This window comes from Oncorhynchus mykiss, chromosome 17 (genome assembly GCF_057628025.1).
Source record: "Oncorhynchus mykiss isolate SJ-2025 chromosome 17, ASM5762802v1, whole genome shotgun sequence".
Taxonomy (NCBI): domain Eukaryota; kingdom Metazoa; phylum Chordata; class Actinopteri; order Salmoniformes; family Salmonidae; genus Oncorhynchus; species Oncorhynchus mykiss.
The window spans coordinates 44,626,777-44,642,796 of record NC_143038.1 but is presented as its reverse complement, the minus strand read 5'-3'; the positions used below and the strand labels follow the sequence as shown (position 1 = coordinate 44,642,796).

Here is a 16,020-nt window from a genome sequence, read left to right as displayed (position 1 = left end):
ATACAAATAAAAAGAGAGGAGAGGAGAGGAGAGGAGAGGAGAGGAGAGGAGAGGAGAGGAGAGGGACTTGTACTCTGGAGGCTTGAGCACAGCACATAGTGGTCAACTGAAAAGCTGCTTTACTGGCTGTCCCCCTCCCCCTATATGTTTATTTCCCTCTTTCTCTATCTGGGATACTAGTCAACTCAACATGGCTGCTGGAGAGCATCATTATTTGAGGCATGTGGATTTATGTGATTTATAGTAGATACATAAAAACATACCTTAAATAAATGTACTGTACTATGTTTCACACATGGCTCTATTACATTCCACATGAACAGTGAGTGAGACATGCTTAGTTTTATGTTGCACAGGAGCAGATGAGCTGTATACAGCAAGCCAGGTGGCCAAGACAGACAGACAGACAGACAGGCAGGCAGACAGACAGATAGAGGGTGTAGTTAGACAGTGTAGTTAGACAGCGCAGTTTAATAACACAGAGTTAGACCAGACCAGACAAACCACCTAGCTCAAAATAAATGTTTTTTTCTCACTGTGTAAAAAAAAATCCTCTAGACATGACTCAAGGCATAAAGCTTGGATACAGTCTATGAATAATATTTGTGTCTGTGATGGTTGTCTACAATAGTATCCACGCTTATTTAGTCACATTCGGTGAGAAATGCGGTTATGCTGCCAGTAAGACTGTCACGCCCTGACCATAGTAAGCTGTTTATTCTCTATGTTGGTTGGGGCGTGATAGTGACTAGGGTGGGTCATCTAGGTTTTTTGTATGTCAATGTTGGCCTGATATGGTTTCCAATCAGAGGCAGCTGTTTATCGTTGTCTCTGATTGGGGATCATATTTAGGTAGCCATTTTCCCCATTGTTTGGGAGAGAACATCCTGGACTTGGAACAACATTATAGCAGGAGAGAGGAGACTGCCATGGAGGCAGGACAGCGACGAAGTCGGGGAGGTAGGCCACAGAAACCCCAATAATTTTGGGGGGGAGGGGCACATGGAGCAGTCGGCGGAGCCGAGGAGTGAACCAGAGCCAGTCTGGGAGAAGATGGAGAATTAGGAGGAGAGAGAAATGGGGGGTAGTTGAGTTGGTGGAGGATGCACGGATTTGGAATAAAGGAACGTGTTGTCAGTTTGGTGCCACCTGAGTGGGCTCCCCAAACTCGTCTTGAAACATGTGCTAAAGTTCCGGAACAATTGATGCCGGCTATACACACCAGATCTCCAGTGTACCTTCACAACCCAGTGCGTCCTGTGCCAACTCCTCGCACTCTCCCTCAAGTGCGTGTCCCCAGTCAGGTCTGTCCTGTTCCTCTAACCCGCACTCGCCCTGAGGTGCGTGTCTTTAGCCTGGTGCCACCTGTACCGGTCCCACGCATCAGGCCTCCAGTGTGTCTCCACAGTCCAGTACGTCCTCTGCCTCCTTCCCGCACTCGCCCTGAGATGCGTGTCATCAGCCCAGTGCCACCTGTACCGGTCCCACGCATCGGGCCTCCAGTGTGTCTCCACAGTCCAGTACGTCCTCTGCCTCCTTCCCGCACTCGCCCTGAGGTGCATGTAATCAGCCCGGTGCCACCTGTACCAGTCCCACGCATCAGGCCTCCAGTGCGCCTCCACAGTCCAGTACGTCCTGTGCCTCCTCCCTGCACTCGCCCTGAGGTGTGTGTCACCAGCCCGGTACCACCAGTGCCGGCACCACGCATCAGGCCTCCAGTGCGCCTCCACAGTCCAGAGCTTCCGGCGACAGTTCCCAGTCCAGAGCTTCCGGCGACAGTTCCCAGTCCAGAGCTTCCGGCGACGGTCCACGGTTCGAAACCTCCAACGACGGTCCACGGTCCGGAACCTCCTGAGACGGTCTGCGGTCCGGAGCCAACAGCAGGGGTTCTCAGTCCGGAGCCAACAGCAGGGGTTCTCAGTCCAGAGCCTTCTGCGATGATCTATGGTCCGGTTCCTCCTGCAACGATTCCCGCACCAGAGCCACCATGGAGGAAGACGTCGGATCTGCGAGCGGAGTGGGTACTTCGTCCCGCACCGGAACCTCCCCAGATGGTAAATGCCCACTCGGACCCTCCCCTATTGAGTCAGGTTTTGCGGTCGGAGTCTGCAAAACTCTCTTCTCTTCCTAACAAGAGGGAGCATGTATACTTCTAGTTTGGAAGATTTTGTTAGTCACCCTGCCTACAATTTAGACCCTGCTAGTAAACAGTCAATAGATTTGGCATTACTCCACACATCCCAAACATTTCTTTACCTCTAGGTAGAGCGCTATTGTATTGTAATCCTATCCAAGGTCACTTGGTAAACAAATCCCCTGGGCTAGGAGAGTTTTCTAATAAAAGCAGCATTATGAGAGTTTACAGCACATACAGCTTTTCGTGGAACAAGACTTAGCAACCTAGATCCCATGGCTGCTGCCACCTTGTACCCTCGCTACTGGGGTGAGGAGGTTTGATGGTAAATAGAGGAAGACAAGGGAGTGTGGATGTTATGGTATGTCATTGATTTATGGGTGAGATTATCAACTGGAAACCTGAGCTGGACAGTAGGGTCATGCAGAGACACGCAGCAACACTGATAATCAGCACAGAATATAATGGGCCAGGTTCGGTGCTAAATCCACAGACACATTACATAACCCCTACATAACCAATCTGACACCTGTGAAGCTAAACCCTCTGTGACTCGTCCTGACAGCAGACGCCACCACAGCCCAGATTATTCTTCCTAGCTGGCATGGCAGACTCCTGAGAATGCACTCATGTATATTCAGTATTCACATATTCAATCACAGCAAAAGATAGGACACGCAGATGCAAGCACATTGAGGTTATTTCCAGCATCCATCACTGTAATTGCATCGGTTTAACACAGCAGCACAACACTGCTATTGGCATAGTAATGAAAGCTCTCCACCCCGGCCCCATTACATTACCTTTCATTAGTCCACACATGTTTTGAAGCCCCTATTCATCTCAATGCACATGTATCACATGAAACACAAGGTGTTACGCACCTGCCAGTGTGTCACAGCTGTAGTTATGATACCTATTACACAGTAAAGATGTATTTACTCTTTAGCTTGAATCTAGTGACTGTTCAATTAGGCCTGTCACATACAGTCTACCACCTGGTTAATTGCCTTTAAATAATTACAGGGCTATTTCTGTCCATGGAAGAGCTCAGTTTAGAGGGACTAAATGGAGTGCAATTGAATCAGGAACATCTGTGGCTACTGTGAGCATGCCTGACTGGGTTATGCTCTGGGTTTACATCTGTGTACATGCACCTACTCATTTATCTTAGCATTCACCATATAGAACTGCAGAGATGGGAACCAGGTCACAATTGAGCAAGTCCTAAGCAAGTCTCAAGTCTTAACCTTCGAGTCTCGAGTCAATTCCCAAGTAATAAGAGGCAACTCTCAAGTCCCACGTTCCAAAGCTCAGGTCAAGTCACACGTCCTTAATTTTGTTTTCTTTACATTACGCCTACTAATACAGTATATAGGCCTACATAATACATTTCACAGATCATTAAATAAATGTTTTTTGAATCATCATTAATAATAGAAAAGCCATCCAAATGATGATATACCGTTAGTGGTGATAGTACAGCTACAGTTTGACTGACATTGTGAAATCTCCAATTAGAATAAAGTGGTATTGTTTATACCCAGCCCACAACATGGTCTGTGGTTGGCTAAGAATAAACATTTATGGAAACTCTTGCTCAGAGCACATATTTTTGAGCGAGAAGTGGTCAAAATATAGAACAATACTCTATTTTCCCCCATGCCTTTCTGCATCTGGAGGCACAAGGCAGAACTGAATTGAACAGTTATTTACCATATAACCCAATGTGACTCTCCGCTTTGAGCAACATAATTGCCACGAATGTATGCTCATGGTGTAATGCAGAATTTAAAAGGAGAGGAAGGTGGTGCTGCTCGTTTGAGAGGGGAAAATCCAAGTCTCTCGAGTCTCTTGAGTGTTACAGCTCAAGTCCAAGTTAAGTCCAGAGTCATAGCTGCTCAAGTCGAAGGCGAGTGTCAAGTGTTTTTTATTTTTGCCAAGTCAAGTCTCAAGTCACGTGACTTGAATCCACACCTCTGTAGAACTGTATGTAAGCTAGTGTATGTTCATTACAATCATGAACTCATTCATCCACTTATCCATCCATCCACCTATGTTGGCTCACAGGAATAGGACGACCCCTGTGTTGGCCATGGCGTACGACAATCCCAGAATTCCACTTCCCATGATGGCGTTGCCCAAGTTGAATACTGACATTCCGAAAGAGGTCTTCCCCTCAAACTGATTCCATGGATAAAGACAAAGAGGAGAACACGCTTGTTAGCACAATGCTTAAAACAATCAAACTTGCTTCACAGAAGGAGAGAATGAACACACGTTACATATTCATCTGAAACATCCACTGGGGCCATAGCACCCTATTGGTTTGGCTTACGTCTGTGAAGCCTGTGGCCTTCTTGTCCTCCATGCTAGACAGGAACTCCTGACTCTCTGCAAGGTTAGCCTCTGGATCCTCACTTCTGTGAGAATAAAGCACGTTCATAAGCACATTAAACAACAAAAAATGTTATCCAACCACAACTCAAGGACACACTCTCTGAGAGAACTGTGGAATCGTATAGGATAACATTCTACTGCTATAGGAGGCTGGGGCTGGATGGTACTGTTCTGTCCTTATCACAACTCGTGATTGTCATAGGTGAGACAAACAGTACACCGAAACATATCCCTTCCTTGTCAATGTTACATACCTGACATTTTGGACACTATTAGGAACAATTTCCCTAAAAAAAGTAGCGTAGAGAAAGACGATCCATCATCCAATGAAAGCACAAAGAGGAAAAACAACATAAACACACCTTCAGTAATGCAGCCATGATGGAGACAGTGACACAGTCTGTGTAAACTAATGCATTCAAGCACTAAAGAGGATATGAGGAGACACTGTACGTTGTATGTTAAACAGTTCATGTAATTTCCTGTGACTGAGGGGCAGGTCTGTTGCATGCTGATGGAGGTGACCTCATGATTAGTAGAGCAAAGGAATGCAGTCTCTGATGCTAGGCAGTACTAGGTACGCATGACACACATTTCCACACACATATCCGGAGTAGTTAACAAAGAGCCGTGTTGTTGTTGTGGGGTGTGTGAAGGGAGACATGTGACACTCTCAGAGGGTAGTACAGTAGGTCACACGCGCAGCCTGCCCGCAGGACAAGGCAGCCAATCGCAGAGCTCACCTCAACACTCTGACAAAACAAAGCTCAGTGAGGGAGCACATCACACTCAGCACTAATAGTTTAATACTCAGCCAATGTAATATGTTGCCTAAATACCAGAGGGTCTACTTTTTTTAGATGAAAAGGTTCCCCTTGTCTGCTATCTTGTATCTAATCTTGTCCACCAGCCGAGCCTCTCTCTGTCGAACACTATATGCAGTAGCGAATGAGCCTGGGGATGAGGTTATCTTCTATCTGTGTATACTCTACTTTTTCAAATGAAAAGCCTGTGTATACTTTTGTATGTTTGTAGTCTGCTATCATGTACCTGAGCGTATACTTACTGCTCTGTGGTGTCTCCTGGTGGTATTTTGGCTTCCGCTGTGGTTTCCTCCCCAGGCTCATGGCCTTTCCCATTGGGAATAGAGTTCATCTCTGCTGGCGCCGGTGCTGGTGCTGGAGCTGGTGCTGGTGCTGGAGCTGGAGCTGGTGCTGCCGCTGGTGCTAGAGCTGGTGGAGCAGGTTCAACGCTTTCAGCTGCTTTATCGTCACTCATCTTTCTGCTGATGGATGTGTGTGTGTGTGTGTGTGTGTGTGTGTGTGTGTGTGTGTGTGTGTGTGTGTGTGTGTGTGTGTGTGTGTGTGTGTGTGTGTGTCTGATGTCCTCTTTTCCTTCAGGAGTCTAGGAAATAATAGACAAGCGGCAGTTAGACTACAGCTGATGGATGTGTGTGTGTGTATTTGTGTGTGTGTGTGTGTGTCTGATGTCCTCTTTTCCTTCAGGAGTCTAGGAAATAATAGACAAGCGGCAGTTAGACTACAGCTGATGATCTAATTATGTTCACAATCACTGGAATATTACAGACAGTTCATTAAATGCAGATAAGCTCGCATATCTTACACATCTTACACAGCCATCTAGATCCAGAATTGGGATACAAATTGTACAACTTGAGTACAAATGAGTTGCTGGCGACTATAAGAGGCATGTTGAAAGAGGCCTGCTCTTGGCAGATATAATGAGTCTGTCTGTGTCTTCCTGGTAGGCCCCTGTTAAACGTGCCTGAGTTATAAAGTGCTTTCTAAGAACGCTAGAGGAGCAGACAACACAACACAAACACTTTCTATTTTCAGTTTGTCGCACATAAGATAAAAACACCAGCCACCACCACTGAAGTCGGAAAGCTAAGTTGATAAACAACCTTTGATTCAGGGGAGAATCTCTAGCATTATTGAGTTGTCAGCTGAAAGGTATTTTCCTCTCCCTTTCCTCGGAAGAGAAAAGGTCCCAGTTAGCTGTGACACTCTAGGCTTTGTGAGGGATGGTTCGGGCCCCTCTATACGGGGCCTCTGTGTCCTAGGTCCCCTGCAGTGGTGTCTAAGCAGAGCTGCTGGTGTGCGGGACCCTGAAAGGCCCCTGAAAGACTCCTGTGACATACATCTCCTGGTTCCTGTCTACCTCGGTTCCCTCTCTGGCTGTCGCTGAAAGCCACCACCACTAATTTCTCCATTAGCTATGCAGCGTAAACAAGGGTAAAGTGCGGATGGAGTAAGGGGGTATAGAGAGTTGGGGGCGAAGGGGGGTTAGAGAAGGTGGCACACACATAGACCCACAGAAGAAGGAGATGAAAGGCAGTAGAACCAGCTATGACTAGCTTGGAACCAGTTTTGGGCGTCTTTGTTCCCAATTTTTTTGTTCTAGCTCGCCATTTTTTTTATTTAATTAGGAAGAGCTTAGCGTAGTGACAGTGCTCTCTCTCAGTGCTCCAGCCCCCTTCACTGGGCCTGGTCCCCTCAGCAGCCCCCTGTTCCTGCTTCCCACCACCCCTACAACCACCACCTCCCCTCCCCTGCCCGCCTTTTAAATGTAGCTTTTCGTAAAATGATTTTAGCACATCAAAGACTGAGGGAGGTGAATAAATCTGAGTCTCCATCGAGCAGCAGCCCCTCATGGCCTGTGTCACTGTGTTACTGGCCTCCACCAACCACGTTGTGATGTGAGCCTTATTGCACAGCCAGGCTCCTCTGTCTCTCTGGCTAAAGCCGGGCAACGTGGTCAGCCAGCAAAACACGGCACACAATGGCGCATGTTGTGTGGTTTCCTGGGAACGGGCCGGAGAACAGTGATGCTATTGTGCCAAGCATCATTATACTGCCGGGGCCCCCTTTGCTGCAGCTTGCCAGGCCACTCGAGGGGCTGAAAAGGTAATTCATTGTGTCCTAATTGAAAAGACGCCACCTTGAATTCCACAGCTACCGGTGTCCCGCGCTCACGCACATGTGTGGCAGGGGAAGGGCGGTAGGCGGTGCCACACACCCTAGGAGCCCATCGCCAGTGAGGAGTCTCTCTGTCACTCAAAGAGCTCACGAATCACAGACAGGCTGGAGAGCACGCTCAGAGGAGGATCTGAAGTGGAAAGGATGTGTGATTGGCTGGCTGAACCACAGGGGGATCTCTGGGATGAACTCACAGGGTGGAGCTTCTCCACGTCAAAGCTGATTGGGCAGAATCACATCTTCAATAACCATTGGATCAATTAACTAAAGCAACATGTGACTTCCTTCAGCTAGCTGGGTGTGAAAACACAAACCCAATGTGTTTTCATTCAGCCAGAATGCTTGGCATATCTTTAGCCACAGACACAGGGAATACGGTATGAATACAGTATGTTTGAAGACTTAATTTATTGTTCCACTAAGCCCCTGAGAGAGTGAGTCACTGAAGATGAAAGAGAATGTGTGGCGATGAAGAGGATAACAATTACAATGACAAATGTAGGGCAGTCACTGTGCGGTGTAAGCAGCAAGGACACACAGATCTCCAGGACTTGGAGACATCTCACCAGGATATCACACATAGAACAAAACCAGAATACTACACCTACAGTATACATACAGTATATTACAGTATGAAACATAAGAGAAAAGGAGGTTGTGTGTTGATGAGAAGAGGTCTATCTGGGTCAAATCACAGTAGCGATGAGATCACATCCTGAATAACATACAGATGTTCTATCTCAATTTGATCACTCTTTTGTCACAGAGAAGTTTCCTGCGCAGTAGGAAATGCAAATTGTAGTGAATTCGAGGTTTAAAAAGTCTTATAAAGTTTGTAATTTCCGGTTTAAAATGTCAGACTTGATTTATCCTAAAAAAAAAATTATCAACTACTACAAAAATTACCATTAATTATAATGCACATAATAATTCACATTTTCTGTTGCTACATGATCATTTTCACGCTGAGAGAAACTGGTTAAATTAAGATAGCACATTTGTAGCAGCGGAGGCTCCTCAGAAGAAAAAGGGGAGGACCATCCTCAGTGAATTTCATAAAAAGAAAAATTGTTTAAAACCTAGGATTATCATGGTTCTCACCTCCTTCCATAGACTTACACAGTAATTATGACAACTTCCGGAGGACGTCCTCCAACCTATCAGAGCTCTTACAGCATGAACTGACATGTTGTCCACCCAATCAAAGGATCAGATAATAAATCTAGTACTTAAAGCATAAGCTACAGCTAGCTAGTGCTGCAGTGCATAAAATGTGTTATAGTTGACTGAAAGACAGAGTAGTTGACTGAAAGACAGAGAAAGTTGAATAGTTGAACAGTTTTGAACAAATTAATTTCTTTAAAAATGAAGGAGAAGCAAAAGAGAGAGAGAGCTATATTTTTTTTATTTGTTTAAACTTCTTATGGTGTAGGGGATGCTTGCGTCCCACTTGGCCAAAAACCAGGGAAACTGCAGTGCGGCAAATTCAAATAAATTGATATAAAAATCAAACTTTCATTAAATCACACATGTAAGATACGCAATTAAAGCTACACTCGTTGTGAATCTAGCCAACATGTCAGATTAAAAAAAGGCTTTTCGGCGAAAGCATAAGAAGCTATTTTCTGATGATAGCACAACAGCAAACAAAGAGGGTAGCATATTTCAACCCTACAGGCGCTACACAAAACGCAGAAATAAAATATGAAACATGCCTTACCTTTGACGAGCTTCTTTTGTTGGCACTCCAATATGTCCCATAAACATCACAATTGGTCCTAATGTTCGATTAATTCCGTCCATATATATCCAAAATGTCAATTTATTTGGCGCGTTTGTTCCAGAAAAAAACAGCTTCCAAAATGTGCAACGTCACTACAAAATATTTTAAAAGTTGCCTATAAACTTTGCCAAAATATTTCAAACTACTTTTGTAATACAACTTTAGGTCTTTTTAAACGTTAATAATCGATCAAATTGAAGACGGGTCTATCTGTGTTCAATACAGGAAGACAACAAACCAAGCTACTTTTCAAGTCTTGCACAACTCTCAACAGTGTTACGTAGTTCCTAGTTGGCCACTTCTTCATTGCACAAAGGAATAACCTCAACCAAATTCCAAAGACTGGTGACATCCAGTGGAAGCAGTAGGAACTGGGAACAAGTTCCTAAGAAATATTGTTTGCCAATGAGAACTCAGTGAAAAGACAGAGACCTCAAAAATAAAATTCTGAACGGTTAGTCCTCAGGGTTTTGCCTGCTACATAAGTTCTGTTATACTCACAGACATGATTCAAACAGTTTTAGAAACTTCAGAGTGTTTTCTTTCCAAATCTACTAATAATATGCATATCTTATATTCTTGGCATGAGTAGCAGGAAGTTGAAATTGGGCACGCTATTTATCCAAAAGTGAAAATGCTGCCCCCTATACCTTAAGAAGTTAAACTTTCACTTACTTAGCTAGCGAATGCAACTAGTGAGTTTAGCCTAATCAAACACCTGGCTCAAACAGAGAGTGATGCTATGTTAGCTAGCTGGCTATAGCTATTCAACACTGGAATTCTTCCAAGTCATGGTAAGCTTTTGGTTTTATTCATGTATTGCCACCGGGGCCAGCCAGCGTAACTGCTAAACTGCTTGCTGTCCACTGTACTGCATGATTGCAGCGGGTTTAGTAATACGTTAGTTCTAGTAGCTATTATGACTATTACGTTAGCTAATATGGTGACAACGATGTAGGCTGTGTGTAGCGGTTAGTGGTTATGATCACAAAGCCTCCTTCACTCATGCCGCCAAACTTACCCTGGTAAAACTGACCATCCTACCGATCCTCGACTTCGGCGATGTCATTTACAAAATAGCCTCCAATACCCTACTCAATAAATTGGATGCAGTCTATCACAGTGCCATCCGATTTGTCACCAAAGCCATACATACTACCCACCACTGTGACCTGTATGCTCTCGTTGGCTGGCCCTCACTTCAAACTCGTCGCCAAACCCACTGGCTCCAAGTCCCCCTTATCTCAGCTCGCTGGTCACCATAACAGCACCCACCTGTAGCACGCGCTCCAGCAGGTATATCTCTCTGGTCGCCCCCAAAGCTAATTCTTCCTTTGGCCGCCTCTCCTTCCAGTTCTCTGCTGCCAATGACTGGAACGAACTACAAAACCTCTGAAACTGGAAACAACTATCTCCCTCACTAGCTTTAAGCACCAGCTGTCAGAGCAGCTCACAGATTACTGCACCTGTACATAGCCCATCTATAATTTAGCCCAAACAACTACCTCTTCCCCTACTGTATTTATTTATTTATTTTGCTCCTTTGCACCCCATTATTTATATTTCTACTTTGCACATTCTTCCACTGCAAATCTACCATTCCAGTGTTTTACTTGCTATATTGTATTTACCTGGCCACTATGGCCTTTTTTTGCATTTACCTCCCTTCTCACTTCATTTGCTCACATTGTATATAGACTTATTTTTCAACTGTATTATTGACTGTATGCTTGTTTTTCTCCATGTGTAACTCTGTGTTGTTTTTGTCGCACTGCTTTGCTTTATCTTGGCCAGGTTGCAGTTGTAAATGAGAACTTGTTCTCAACTGGCCTACCTGGGTAAATAAAGGTGAAATAAATATAAATTAATATATGATATGAAGGTCTGGTTTGGAAAGGTTTTGTCACCTGGTCACAGACAGCTGTTCTATTGTTCATTGAAGCTGTTCTATTGTTCATTGAAAATGTGAGAGGAGGAGAGAGTGTGATCATGTTGTTTGTATGTGGCTGCTAGTTCTGTGTTTGCGTTTGATCAGGGTGTATTCATTCAGCCGATTCTGTTGAAAAAGTTTTCTTAAACGGAAGCAAACGGAACGAAATGGAGATAAACATACCTGCATTTGTACAACAGAAAATATAGTTTGCAACTGTTGGACTAATTATTACAATCTAGATGAGCTAGATGCAGGCAAGAAAGAGTGTGCAAGGCGGTATTGAATGTGCTACGGTCTGTCAACAAAAAGATCTTGACCTGTGCACCTACGTTGTAAACTTTCATTCGTAGGCTACGTTGTAGCAACCTCATGATGGATATAGGGAAATTAGAGTATCATGTAGTAGCCCAAACGTATTAATGTTTGAGCTGGGTGAATGGAATATGAATGACAGTCATCCAATATGCTGTAATAGAAATAAGACCATGCTCATTAAACCAAAAAACGGTCCTCCCTCATCTTAATCGGCACCAATCGCCAACGATTTGTACGGCATGATGCCACCATCATCACATACCCTTCATACACAATTAACAAAGCCTGCCTGCCCAGCCATCATCACTTAAATCTCAAACACCTCACTTTCCCAGATTAGCTACCTAAAAGTGTGTGTGTGTGTGTGTGTGTGTGTGTGTGTGTGTGTGTGTAGTTTGACAGGAAGTAGTTTGTTGGGAGAACGTCATGCAGGCTTACTCACCACCTCTAGGGAGGTGCACATGTGGCGTCAGGTAATTACATCGAGAGAGTTTAATTATTTTCAACATGCTGTTATTTTTAAAGGTCTCTCTATAAACAACTATTAATAGATGGGGTTTATTTGCTACTGCTCTGCATGCAGCATTAAGGTACACATGGAAAGGCTGACACAGAATGACTATTGGCAATGATCCCTATATTGCTCCCTAAGCCAGTGGATGTTGTGGATGCAGTGATTTTATAAACCGCTGTTGTGTTCTGTTCTTGCAGGGTTTCATGGGTGTTGTTGTTGGGTCTCTGCTTTGTGTAGACAGAAGGCCATGTCCCCAGAGGAAAGGAGCTTGTTCGGTAAGGGTGGGGGTGGGGGGGTGGAGGGATGGAAATAGGGGCATAATTACGCAAGAGCAAATGTCACATTGTTAGGCTTTGTGTGGGAGAAAATCAATGTCCTCCTTCCCTGTCTAATCTGTCAGAGGCTTGCTTGTTTATCCAAGCCTTGAAGAGCCCTGATCCCAAAAAACCCTCCTCAAATTCTCACCCTCAGTCTGTGCTGCTGGGGCTAGGCTACTCTGACGTAGGCAACATGGCTAAGAGACGTCATCCCGGAGGAAGATGTATGAGGACCAGAAGAGAAGTGTTTACAGCGAACCCAGAACCACTCCAAAGCAGGGCCCTGACCCGCACACCACATCTACCAACACTGATTACTTATATTGCCCGTGTGTGTGTGTGTGTGTGTGTGTGTGTGTGTGTGTGTGTGTGTGTGTGTGCGTGTGTGCGTGCGTGCGGACCAGAAGATAAGTGTTTACTGCGAACCCAGAACCACTCCAAAGCAGGACCCTGACCCGCACACCACATCTACCAACACTGATTACTTACATTGCCCGTGGGTGTGCTTGTGGGTGTGAGTGTCGTAGGTGGGTGTGTGTGTGAGTAGTCTGCTCGAGGAATTATCGGGCACCCCTCCTCCAACACTGTCAAGGCTCTGTGCTTCATTAGTCCACTGTAATTTCATTTGAGCTTAATCTGTTGAAGAGGCTTTGGACTATCATTAAATAATAAGGGATTTTTTTGCAGTTTTGGTACTCTCCTCAGGCAGGGAAAAAGTGCCTCTGCTCCATATCCAATCAGCAAAGCCCTTTGACTTTCCCAAACCCCTGTGGCTACAGAGGTTTGATTCCATATACATGTTTTCCTTACAACCCACCAATCTGTATTGTATTTTGATTAACCACTAGAATAGATACTGAGGAAATTATCTGTGGTAGACCTTACCTCAGCAAGATGAGGGTTTAAGCATTACAGTCAAATAGAAACGCAATTCGGCTACCATGAGAAAATCTCATGATGTGCCACTGAGGTATTTAGTTTTTTCTGTCTTGCTGGCTGTCAAATTGAAATCCCCAGGGCTCTGAGTGACAACTGTCTGACTAGAAAACATCTCATCTCTCTCTAGTGGGCTGAACGTTCAGTGTGGAGAGATTTCCAACAGATTAAGAGATTACACTTTTCCACATAATTTCTCTGATGAGCTGAAAATAGACGTGTGTCTCCCTGTGTTTAAGAGCAAACAGTGGAGAAGAGAGTCTGGGGGCTTCTGACAGCCTGTCTCTGTCTTTCCCTAGGATGACTGGATTATGCTAGAGCCACTCTCACTCAGGTGGGAAATCGGGATTCAACCTCCCATGTGTGTCACACACACACAAACTCACTATGCTGCTAAAAATAGCCTCATGTCACAAACAGAGGCGTGTTGGCACCAGCACGTGTGAATATGGATGGACGGATGGATGGATGGATGGATGGATGGATGGACGGACGGACGGACGGACGGATGGATGCAGTGGACACCTGAAATAAACCTACCTGGTAAAGTTGTGAAACGCTAGTCTTAGTAAACATTATGGATGGGCTGAACTGTCATCTATCTATTCTGGTTCTACACACACAGCAATCAGACAAGGGTGTGCTTCACATTTATCCACATTGCTATTTTCATTTCATTCCACAAATACTTCAGTGTGAGGGGGATGCACTGGCACCAGCTATAACTATCAGCTTCCATTCAGCATACTACTTGGCGTTCTTTCAGCAGCATAACATTGACTGGACTGCTAAATTAAGTGCTTAAACAACTGAATCAATCAACACATGGGACCCTTCAGCTCTACTTTATATCTACGTGCCGTTGATTTCTCTTTGTTTCAAGTAGTTCCAGTCAGTCACAGACCAATTAATTGAATGGCAAGTGAGGTTGCTGAGACACTATCAGAGAGAGCCTCAAAGTCAGACACATCTGTTCTAATGCCCAGGCGGAACTCTTTTTCATCGCCCATTCCCCAAGAACTCACTGCCCTCCCCTGCTCTAATTCACTATATCCCTTCTTCCTCACACTTCTACCCTCTTCTCTCTCTTGCTCCCAACATGGGTGGCAGGTAGCCTAGCAGTTAGCGTGTTGGGCCAGTAACTGAAAGGTTGGTCGTTCTAATGCCTGAGCTGGCAAGGTGTCAATGTGCCCTTGAGCAAGGCACTTCCCAGCTAACAATTCTAGGGAAAGAGAACCTTTGACATTTGAGGGTCCAGTTTTCTGTTTGTTACAGGAACATTCTATGTATGTTAGCAAAAACTTCCTGAGAACTTATTTAGCGTGTTTTGGCGTTATAGTTAGGAGAACATTCCCTTAATGTCAAACATAACTTACCCAGAACATGGTTACCATGTTCTCAGAATATAAGATATTAATGTTCTAGACACATTTTATGGCAACATTGCAAGAACATTCATGTGTCCAGTTTTCTGATGGTTAGGAGAATATTCCATCAACGTCACACCCAACATACACAAAACAAGGTTACCTGTGCCCAATAACGTTTAAAACATAAGACATTCTGTCATGGTCCCTTTGAGATTGTTGTCTACTTCCCGTCTTGTTCCTTGGACGTTACTAAAGATGTTGTTAGGGCGTCGCCTGATGGTCGAAAAAACTTCATCACACATTGTTACTGTTGCCAAGCCAATGAAGTACTTTCCCTGTTGGTATGGTTAGAAACACTCACACAAACAAAGCTTTCAATTTACACACATGATTACATTATTAATTTATTCAGTCATTATTACTCAACATGTCCTCACCTGGGATTTGAACTCACGACCTCTTGGTTCATGGCATTCCAATCTTCCCATTACACCAGTCTGTGTCAATGACTGATTTCACCTGCATTGCTACACTTTGCACTTCAAAGTACATCTCGGCTCTGTTAAAATCACACTCACGCTATCATAGTGATTAAGGAGTAACATTAAAACTAAGTAATATGCCCCCACCAACATTAGACAGCCAGACAGTAAATCAAATGAATGATGAGAGAATAGTCAGATTAACTGATAATGGACACAGACATGGTGGTGTAGCAGGATGATCGGAATACTGTTAACCAAGAGGTTGTGAATTCAAATCCCAAGTGAGGACATGTTGAATAGTATTTACTGTATAAATATATATGCACAATGTAATCATGTGTGTCAAATATTTAAGTTGAAATGTTGTACATTAAAAGCACTGTGTGTGTGTGTATTGGTGTCCCTATTCCTGCCAACAGACAAAAAGCTGTAAATATATTAGTAGTTCACCAATCAGGGCCTTGATGGGCTCTGCAACAGTAACAAGGGGTGGTTTGTAAAGTAACAAGTTTTTTGAGGGGTGGGGAGAACGTTTCTTTGAGACCATCAGGCAACGCCCTAAAAATGTTTTAAGGGACGTCCCCGGAACAAGCTGGGAACTACACAAAAACCTCCAGGGGACCATGACAGAACATTCTATGTTTTATACGTCAGGTCATGTTTTTGCAAAGTTCCCATGAAACATGTCTAGAACATTAATATCTTATATTCTGAGAACATGTGTCACGACTTCCACCGAAGTCGTTTCCTCTCCTTGTTCGGCGGCGTTCGGCGGTCGGCGTAACCGGTCTTCTAGGCATTGTCGATCCACTTTTCATTTTCCATTTGTCTTGT

General features: G+C 44.5%; 1 protein-coding gene across 4 annotated transcripts in view; it reads right to left on the bottom strand.

Annotated features, from left to right (window-relative positions):
• The window catches only part of LOC110494279 (sodium-coupled neutral amino acid transporter 3), an 80,044-nt gene that overhangs the window by 52,222 nt on the left and 11,802 nt on the right, over positions 1–16,020 (bottom strand). The window contains exons 2-5 of one of the 4 annotated variants that reach the window (XM_036950364.2): positions 5,601–5,938; positions 4,789–4,821; positions 4,473–4,557; positions 4,203–4,318 (exon numbers count right to left, since the gene is read on the bottom strand). In XM_036950364.2, the coding sequence (XP_036806259.1) occupies positions 4,203–4,318; positions 4,473–4,557; positions 4,789–4,821; positions 5,601–5,812 (446 nt within the window). In that variant the 5' untranslated portion in view covers positions 5,813–5,938. Of the gene's footprint in view, positions 1–4,202; positions 4,319–4,472; positions 4,558–4,788; positions 4,822–5,600; positions 6,044–16,020 lie in introns of all 4 variants that reach the window. The other 3 variants (XM_036950363.2, XM_090205699.1, XM_036950365.2) reach the window with 3 other exon arrangements.